The sequence below is a fragment of the Miscanthus floridulus genome, chromosome 17, assembly GCF_019320115.1.
Source record: "Miscanthus floridulus cultivar M001 chromosome 17, ASM1932011v1, whole genome shotgun sequence".
NCBI lineage: Eukaryota > Viridiplantae > Streptophyta > Magnoliopsida > Poales > Poaceae > Miscanthus > Miscanthus floridulus.
The window spans coordinates 95,533,088-95,542,903 of record NC_089596.1 but is presented as its reverse complement, the minus strand read 5'-3'; the positions used below and the strand labels follow the sequence as shown (position 1 = coordinate 95,542,903).

General features: G+C 49.4%; 2 protein-coding genes and 1 non-coding gene across 3 annotated transcripts; 2 read left to right on the top strand and 1 right to left on the bottom strand.

The window, feature by feature from the left end:
- Positions 1–2,844: 2,844 nt before the first annotated feature.
- On the bottom strand, positions 2,845–5,876 carry LOC136516363 (RGG repeats nuclear RNA binding protein A-like). Its single transcript, XM_066509745.1, has 6 exons — positions 5,473–5,876; positions 4,767–5,166; positions 4,534–4,678; positions 3,911–4,069; positions 3,767–3,829; positions 2,845–3,462 (listed from the first exon to the last, which is right to left on the bottom strand). Exons 1-6 carry the CDS (start codon positions 5,645–5,647, stop codon positions 3,286–3,288), a joined length of 1,119 nt encoding a protein of 372 aa, XP_066365842.1. The 5' UTR covers positions 5,648–5,876; the 3' UTR covers positions 2,845–3,285.
- Positions 5,877–8,096: 2,220 nt separating this feature from the next.
- TRNAV-UAC (transfer RNA valine (anticodon UAC)) lies at positions 8,097–8,169 on the top strand. Its single transcript has one exon. It is a non-coding gene; the product is annotated as a tRNA-Val (tRNA).
- Positions 8,170–8,394: 225 nt separating this feature from the next.
- Positions 8,395–9,269, top strand: LOC136518740 (outer envelope membrane protein 7-like). The gene has a single exon (XM_066512430.1). It carries the CDS (start codon positions 8,534–8,536, stop codon positions 8,792–8,794), a length of 261 nt encoding a protein of 86 aa, XP_066368527.1. The 5' UTR covers positions 8,395–8,533; the 3' UTR covers positions 8,795–9,269.
- The last annotated feature ends 547 nt before the right edge of the window (positions 9,270–9,816 follow it).

Sequence of the window (9,816 nt, the reverse complement as noted above, 5' to 3'; positions counted from 1 at the left end):
GAGGATTTCTTGATTGATTGTGATTAATTGACTCCATCATATTGTGATTGGTTCAATTCCTCGACACGGCGGTATAATCATCACATCCCCTCGCTTGTATTTATATTTCTAGTGTTGCTTCACTCTTTAGAATATTTAGTTTTGAGAGCAAGCCTATGTCGGGTCTAGTGGTTAGTGTGGCTCTTTAGTTAATCTTTGAGAACACACTAACTTAGTGTAGTGACATAGCCTTTGTGTGCTTAGAGATTATAGTCACTAAAATTGTGGTAGGTGGCTTTCATTTTTAGTAGGCTAGCGCAACACTCGCTTCGTCTCATATTTGTCTAACCGGTTTGCTAAGTGTTGTTGTAGAAATTTTTAATAGGCTATTCTCCCCTCTATAGCCATTAGGACCTTTCAGGGGAGCACGCACACACAGGGTGGGTGAGGGCGCCGCCGCCGACTAGGCACGCGGCCATGGCCACGCATCGAGGTGGGGCAGGGCATGAGGGCAGAAGGGATAAGGATGAGGAGGAAGCGAGGGATAAGAGCATCTCCAGCAATACTACCCAAATCGGACTACCTAAATGTCTATTTGGGTAGCCACCCATTTTCATAATACCCATATTTCGCTTCCAACTCCAGCAGTACTACCTAAAACAGGCTACCCAAATCCATCCTGGTAGAGAATGATAGGCGGGTCCCATATGTCATTCTCTTAGTGTTCTTCTTCCCATAGTCGGACGAAGCAGACGTGCCGGAGACGGCCACCGTGCTAGCGATGTGGGGCAGGCCACCGCGTCGGTCAGGCCACGTTGAGGCATGCTACCGCACCGAGCAGCCGCGCCACGTTGGGGTAGGCCACCGGCGCCGAGGACGACCGTCTTGTTGGGGATGCAGGGCAGACCAGCGCACTGGGGATGCAGGGCAAGCCACCGTGTCGACCAGGACATGTCGAGGCAGGTCACCGGCATTGGGAACGATCGCCGTGTTGGGGAGCTGCCGTGGATGCCCGTCGCGCCAGTGGGGTGTGCTCGTGGCTAGGGATGGCCGGATTCGGTCGCAACCATCCTCGACACGCCAGCGAAGCTAGGAGAAGGAACGACGGCGACCTAGGTTGAAGCGGCGGCAGGGAAAGTTGCGCGCGGGCACACGCGTGGGGACAGAAAGCGGCCGAGCAGATTTTTGGGTAGTCTCTCTGGCCCAACAAGAGTGGGTAGTGGGAAGAGAGATTTGGGTAGCAAGTAGGTAGTCTGGTGGAGTTGGTTTTCTTGCTCCCACTACCTAAATTGGGGATAGGTAGTCTATTTAAGTAAGATTATAGATGTGCAACGGGCCAGCCCGGCCCGACACGGCACGGCAACAGGCCGGCACAACCCAATGGGGGTCGGGCCGACAAGGCACGACGTGCCCTGCGGGCCGTGCCGCCATGGGCTTCATGTCTGGCCGACGGCCCAGGCACGGCCTGTTTGGCCATTTTTCGTGCCGGGCCGGCCCGAGAAGCACGGCTAATCCAGCGTACCGAGTCGGCCCAAGGCCCACTACACCGACAGAGAGAGAGGGGGGAGGCCAGGGTGCCAGGCTGCCATCACTGCTTCGGAAGGCCATGGACGACGCGACCTCTCCATCCGCGGAGGATGAGCGATGAGGAGGCCGGATCCGCGGAGGATGAGCGATGAGGAGGCCGGATCCACGAAGAACGAGGCCGGATCCGCGCAGAGGAGACATGTGGAGGAGCAGCAGTGCGTGGCGGTGAGGAGGAGGTGGCCACCGTCGGCGGAGGTGGGTTGGAGTGGGGTGGGATTCGGCGAGCCGCGGGGAAGCAGGAGCTCGAGGCGTCGACGGCCGGTGGGGCGGAGCTCGAGCACGCCACGCTCGCACCCAAGGCGCGGCCTCGTGGAGGGGCGGGAGGAGAGGAGCCCAAGGCAGGTCGCGGATGGCCACTGTGGCGTTCTGCAGCTTATGTGCGAGGAGGAGGCGGGCGGCTGTAGGACGGAGAAGCAGGTGAACGGCGATGAAGGAGAAGGTCGCGTCCACGCCGCACGTGTGCGGAGTCGTGTTGCGTCCGCGCGTGTGTGGTGCGGGGAACGGGAGGTGGCGGCGGGGAGGGGGAGGGGAAGGCCGGAACAGAGTTAGGGTTCGGGCGGGGGTGGGAGCGTGCCACGGCTACGCGGGCCGCGGGGCCATATGAGGGGGGAGGCGGGGATGCTGGGCCGGCCGCGCTGGGCCGCGGGGAGGGGAGGAGTGAGGAGGGTGAGGGGGGAGGCCGGGCCGCTATCGGGCCGACCGACACAGGCCGGGCCTGGCCGTGCCAGCCCATGGGCCTAAGCAGCAGCCCAGGCACGACCTGCTCCCTCGGGCCGGGCCGGGCCAGCCCAGCCCCGCACGTCACCGGACCGGGCCGTGCTCATGTCAGGCTAAAAAAACGGGCTTCGTGCCGTGCCGTCGTGCCTCGAGCTGCATGAACAACTATAGGTAAGATGCTCTAAGATTTTCTTTTCGGTAGCAAGCGGTCCCGCATCATTATCGCATTCAGAGAGGTCCTGCCCAGGAAGAGGCCCCGAAGATCACTTTCGTAGACCTCCTGGCTGGGAACGACTGGCCGCCGCAAGGGAGAAGGTACGTACGAGATCATGCACGGGAAGTCACGGATTCCACCGCACTTCAGCTACATTTGTACATGTGAGATCCGTCATACGTAGACGCACACACCATAACATGTGTTGTGCTAGTCGTGTGATCTTACCGTGTATAACCGATGGCATGCCTGTGTGTGTCGTATACATGTGCCATAGAAACAGTCACGAAACCACAGTTCTACTGCAGATTTTCCATAGTACATTACTGTTACGACAATCGATAGGCTTTCCAGAAAGAACTGCAAATATAACCACAAAACAGAAACAAAGCTGGTAACTCATGACTGGTTCTGGAGTAAGGGCCTGTTTGGTTCGCCTAGTAGCTACTAAATTTAGTAGCTTTTAGTAACTTTTTAATCAAACGCTATGACTAAAAGCTACTAAAAGGGCTTTAGTCCTCTCTAGTAACTCTGGAGTTACTAAAAGTGACTAAACCGTTTAGTAGCTAAAGTTTAATAGCTCAAACCAAACACCCCCTAAAATGGCAAATAGCCTAACAAAATTCTGACAGACAACTCTGACATACAAAGTCGACTCACAGCAGGGAATAAACATGTGACAGCATTATGTCTGATTAGCACTTTAGCAGTGGAGCAGTAATCTGCGAAACAGAACCCGACTTTGATACAGCAAAGATGATATGCGTTTTCAGGTACCAGATGTGTTTTCACTTCCCACCAAGCGAAGGGAATTGGGATTGGTCTTGAATTGCAGGAGCAGCTGGTGGAGTGCGATAACCCCCACCATATCCCCCTCTGAACCCTCCACGGCCCCTGCCACGCCCACGCCCACCATAGTACCTTTCTCCTTCAGCTGGTTTCAAAAACTCGTTGATGCTCACCGACTGCAAGAGAAAAAAAAAACAAGTGAATCATTCCCTCATTAGCGGTAGATATACAGTAAAAAAGAGTGTGAACCCGGTGATCTGATTGAATGCACAAGCAGGACAAATCACTATAGCACAGTTAGACACAGGACAAAGGAATGGCAAATGAATCCAAGAGAGTAAATTTTAGTGTGTTCATGGGAGTTCAAAAAAGACAGTGCATTAACTGGCTGTTGACAATTTCACCAGTGTGGAAATAAAAAAAAATAGCATTTTTCAGCAGCTTGATAAGAGGAAATCAGAACAATTTGAGATGCAATACCTTCTTAGCGCGTTCATCACGTTCAGCATTTTCTTTCTTCTTCAGAGCATCCTTATCAGAACCCTGCCAAGAAAATAATAATCAATCTTGGACATCTCCATTACATTACAAGAGCAGAAAAGTTAAGGCGTAATGACAATTTACCAGCTTTACGAAAATTTCATCATTTCCTTTCTTGTTTGCAAGCGGCTGCATAGACTGCAGGTCCCTATCAACTTCAACCTTCCTCTCTTCAGTCTTAAGGGCAAGAAGTGCCTTCCGCTTTTCCTCCCTTATTTTCTCAAACTCCTCAAGAGTCATCTCCTACATCATCAAAAAATTTGGTCAGACGATCATCAACATGGAAACACATATCAGTACAATAATGAATAAGGAAAGTTCCTTATGGGAAACAGGTGTCATGATCACCAAGCTTAAAACTGCCCATATAGAATAAAAGATGTGGGTAAGAAAATATTAGAACTGTTGCAAATTTGATGTCAAGTAACTGCACTGGAATACATTACTGCAGCTGCTGCTAATCACCTGTTACAGCAACTCATACGGCTATTGAGTCTACCTTACTCAAAGTTTCTAGAAAACTTGTCTGTTACACACAGTTTCATCAGTTCCATGAATGTGGCAGGTTGTTCTTGCAATGTTAAAATTTAAATAACCGGAGAAGATCCACATGTTAATTTCAAATTAATTCAATATCAAACAAAAAAGCAAGTTAACAACAAAATCATAGCCTTTAGGTCATAAGATCAAAGCATGCAGAAGTATACCTTATCCTCTTCCTTCTCTTCTTCCTCATTAGCTGTGGCATCCTTGTTCTCCTTGTTCTCCTCTCCCTTTGGAGTATCCTCCAGTGCACCCTGCTTCTCAGGAACAGGGGCCTTCTCTTCCAGCTCCAGGCCTTCCTCAGTTTTCCTGGTCATCCAAACAGCACGACATGTTAGTTCTATCTTCACAAATGTACAAATCAACAGCTAATACAACAAACACATAGCTATCTTACCGGGCGATAATTTCATCAGTGGTAGTTCCCCAGTTCCCACGGCCTGAACCCTCGCGCTTCATTTCAACCCCACGGCCAGTACCGCTATGGCGTTCATAGGGCCTCCGAGGTGGCCTCTCAGAATCATCACCAAATTCACCATCACGGTATCCACCCCGCCGGCCACCACCGCCGCCGCCGCCACGGTAGGGTGGACGAGGGCCCCTCTCTCTATCCTGGGCGCCTTCTTCGCCTCCAGCTCTGGCACCCCCTCCAGCACCGTATCCTCCCTGAAACCCATTAGCATCTTCGCTGCCATAGTCGCGGTTCTGACCATATCCACGCCCTCCTCTGCCACGACCACGTTCGCCGCGCCCATAACCTCCACGGGAGGGAGCACCACCACTGCGGGACTCCTTCACTGAAACATTTAGAGCATAAGCATCCCGTGCAAAAAAAAAAAAAAAAAAAAAAAAAAAAAGCTGAATTGGCTAAAATCGGACTAACTGTTTCGAACATCAAAGGTAATACTACTCCGATTATGACTGGAGGTAGTATTTCTTAAGATGGCATCCGAATTAATGTATCGCCTATGCTAATCAGCAGTATATATATCCTAAAATTGTTCAGGAAAAAAACACTATTTTCATAGTCCACGCCTCAGGGTGAGGATAAAAACTCTATTAAACCCCAGATCCAACAACCACGCAACCGAACCCGAACTCACCGGCCTGGGCGGGGGGAGCAGGCTTGGACGGCAACTTGGCGGGGGCTGGCTGCGCGCCCGCCGCTTGCTTCTTCGCCTCGGCCTTCTGCTTCGCTGCCGCGGCGGCGGCCAGCAGCTGCGTGGGGTCGTCGTTGTCGTCGGCACCAAGGAGTTCGAAGGGATTGATGGTCGCCATGGAGACGGCGGCGGCGAAGGTCACACTACACTCGCGTACTTGTAGGTGGGGACTGGGGAACTGACCCTTCTGGCTACAAGACCCGCCTGCCGGACCTCATCGCCATGGCTCTGCCGAGGTCAAGGAGCTGGAGGCGGCGAAGGTTTTCTGCGGCGGCGGACCGGAGGCAGCTGGTGGAGACGAAGAGAGGGGGGAGAAATGTGGGAGGACGTACAAACCCTAGCCGCACTTCTCTGCGCGAGCACATATCCTTTCGCCATCGATTGGGCGCACGAAATGACCTCCCTAGGCCTCGTTCTAATGGGGATTCGGAGGCCTAGTTGTGTGGCCCCATGGGCACTTTCGGGATTCCGGGCTTCGTGGGTCCGCGGGATTGATTCTGCAACCGTGGGCGAGGGGCGGCTGTTGCCCGCGGCCGTGAGATTGCAACCGAGCGGCTGAGATTGCTCGCCGCGTGCCGGAACGGGGGCCTCGCCTGTCGGTGTAGAAGGATTCTCCGCGGCCGTGATCCGTGATGACGGTATTATGGTTCAATCCAGTTTCTTCCACATGAAATTCCAAGTTTCGCACGACAAGTCGACGAGAGAAAGACAATTATAATCCTTGTCAAAAGGTTATACGAAGAGTCTAAAAGCATGATTTAACAAATATAGACACCATTACTTTCCTTGAGATAGTCCATAACCCAATCAACCTTACTGTGTATGATAGATTAGACTAGATGTCTAAATCTGTCTCACCCCTCAACTTATTCAAAGTTGACTACTTAAGCCGTCAGCAATGAAACTGTTAGGTATCTATCCCAAAATATTCTAAACGACCTTCGTAGCGTTTTAGAGGCAACTAGCAAACATGTTTGTGAATTGCAAGAGGACGTTACACAATGTCCATGCCAATAATAATGAGATAGTTATTTTTGTTGGATTTATTTAGGATTGGTCCAATTTAGATTAAAAGAATTCCAAGGTTCATATCAAATGTCAGTGCAATAAAAAAATAATCATATATTGAAAATTGACTTAACCTAAATAGATAGTTATTATGTACGTCTATTGCGAGTTTAGGTCGAATGTAAGCTATACACCTACACACATGCCATGAAGCGAAGGAGCTTGTAGGGGTGGCCAAACCATGGCATGAGTAGTTTTGCAGTTACAAACCCTTCGAGAAAAGAGTCCATGAGAGACGACATAGGGAGAAGAGTGGCAAACAAAAGAAATAAATTTTCGTTCTTTAATATTATTGGGAATAGATTTTACCTACATAGCACACAATGAGGATTATGACACAGAATGATTCCAAGGTAACTATATAAGTCAACCACCACCATATCGAGGTTAGCAAGGAAAATATTTTGTTTGCTTTTTCACACGATAAGACATGTTTTTTCGGGATTTATTCTAGGATTTGATGACATTATTCTTTTCGGTGCTAGACAACGTATCCATCGACAGTGAGGCACCTATGGTGACTTCGTCAATCTTGAGATTTGTCGGTGCAACTCAGTTCTTCAGAGATGCTCATAGGAGTAGGGTGTACGTGCATGAGTTCAGATGGGATGAGTGTACGCTCGTGTATATGAGCGTTTGCGTCTATACTCGGTCTCGCAAAAAAAAACTCGGCTTATTTGTCTGTGGCAATAATGGCTTGGGCAATAGAATTGTGAATGAAGAAATTTGATGTAACGATTAAAGGAGATTAGAGGTGAGGAAAACACATATATACACGACTCTAAACTGTGGGGTGTGCACTGTTCCCACATCATCACCGCGAGTAGCGCTACGTAGGTAAGCCATGTTTAAAACCACTAAACATGGGTTATATCAATGGTTTTTTATACTTATAAGGGGGTAGCATCCTTTGATTTTCTAGGCAACGAGTTAAGCCAACCTGGCTTAAATAAATAGATGAAAAGTGTAGTAGATTTATTCCATAATAGATTGCACTTTTTTTTATGCAAATTTATTCATTGTCTTATATAAACAACGAACCATGGTCGCATGTTATGTGAAAATAGAAACATCTTCATAACTCAAAATGATCAAACATGGAGCACACGTATATATGCATTGCACTTTTGATTGTTAACGGTCAAGATCTTTTTGACAAATGTTGTATCTTTTTTTAACACAAGAACTAAGGAAGTATCAAATTTACTGAGAGGTTACTTCGCGTCCAATTCTATCTGCTTGATTTGTTAACTTTAATTATATGTATATACAATAATACTTATATATAGTGATCGGAAGATTCGTTTGTACAAGTAATTTGCTAGCACATGAACACTTATTAATCGAATTTTATCGTGCCAGAAACGAAATTTGCAGATGCTTATTAACTCTATGTAATATATGCCGCGGATGCTGGAGACAATTGAGCCTCGTGCCCTTGTTGACATCTGGCATAAGAATTAATATATATAAACCTAATTGTGTACGACGGCATCAAAGTTGCTGTGGTGTAGTGGTTATCACGTCAGTCTTACACACTGAAGGTCTCCAGTTCGATCCTGGGCAGCAACAGTTTTTTTTCACGTTTATATTTTTAATTTAATGATTGAATTACCTATATTGTTTTTCTCCCCACCTTTTGACTTCGTCTCCTTTCTCCCCCCGCACTTTTTTTTTCTCCATCATCAAAATCAAAAGAATAATAACACATCTCGTTCGACGTTCCAGGCTCTTCATCGTTTCGCTGCCCGCAGCTCGGCGGCTGCCACCCGCCCGCTCACCCACCGGCCACCGGTATCGCAAAGTCGGGAACCCACCCACAGACTCGCACTGCACTAGTCCAGGGAGGCTGGGAAGGATCAGGGATCCATCCACCGTTCTGTCTTCTCAGGTCGACAGGAGGCCAGGCCAGGTGCGCAGCGCGTCCGTGGCGGCGATGGGCGCGGGCGGGAGCCGGGGGCGGCAGAACGCGATGCGCTCGGGGGTGGTGGTGCTGGGCGCCGTGGCCTTCGGCTACCTCTCCTTCCGCGTCGGCTTCAAGCCCTACCTCGACCAGGCCCAGGAGGCCATGGACTCCGCCCGCGACCCCGACCCCGCCGCCGCCGCCGCCGCGGCAAGGGACGTGTCCGACGACCCCGGCGCTGCTGGGGGAGACCTCGCGCCGTCCAAGGATCCGGCCGTCGTGCTCCGCGACTGAGGCGACGGACCGCGAGCGGCGGATGTCTCGTTGCGTCATTTTGGCAAACGCCTTGTACGCTGGCCTTGTTTGCTTCGCCTGTTTTGGTAGTATGTACCCTGTGAAGCTTCATTCTGTCACCTTGTGTTGTGTGGGATTCTCTTTCCTGCTGTTTTGAACTGATTTCTGTTTGATGAAGCTTGCTATTCGATCCACCATTATGCATTGCGAAGAAATCGATTCAAGGCTTCAAGCTGTGCTGGCGTTGGATGATCCGAGGAAACGACGGTGCTGTCAATTTTAGATAGACTTGGTGTAAGTGCAAAGTGCCCCATTCTAGCTGTGAACTCCATCAGGAAGATGAGAGTTGGAGTAAGGTGGAAAGCAAAATTTCCATCACATTATCGAGAAGGTATTATTAATCAAGGTCATGAAATTGATCATAGAAGAAGCCGAGGGCATGCTTATGACGCTTTATGTTAAAAAAAACTACTATTTTTGCGAACTGATCAGAGATCAGTTGGCTGGGTTCATTGCGGTGGAACCTGTCCATCCAGGTTTAAGTTCTCGACTTAACATGGGTGCTCGTATTTTTCTAGATTTATTCTAGGATTTACCGTCGCTATGCTTTTAGTGGTAGGTGACGTCTCCATCGAGACTTCGTGAATCTCGAAATCTGTCGGCTCAGTCCATCGGAGGTGCTCATAGATATAGAGTTTGCGTACGTGTGCTCATAGGGGTGAGTGTGCCTGCGTGTGTGGACGTCTACGTTGTACTATGTAATTCTAAAAAAAACTATTATTTTCTATAGTAGTTCTATTTAGAGATCTTTTTTTAGACGAAGGTAATAGGATCTTCTTGTATTGGTTCCTTCCCGCGGAGAAAGCTTTTAGACGAGTTTCCTCGTCTCATGATTTCTCCTCAACTTTGAGTATATTTTACCAAGCACATCAAATGTTGTGTGTAGGGCGTCCGTTCCGTCCGGACGCTCTTTTCATGGACTTGCATCCCAGCCCAATAGGCCTCCCACGTTCGTTACTTTC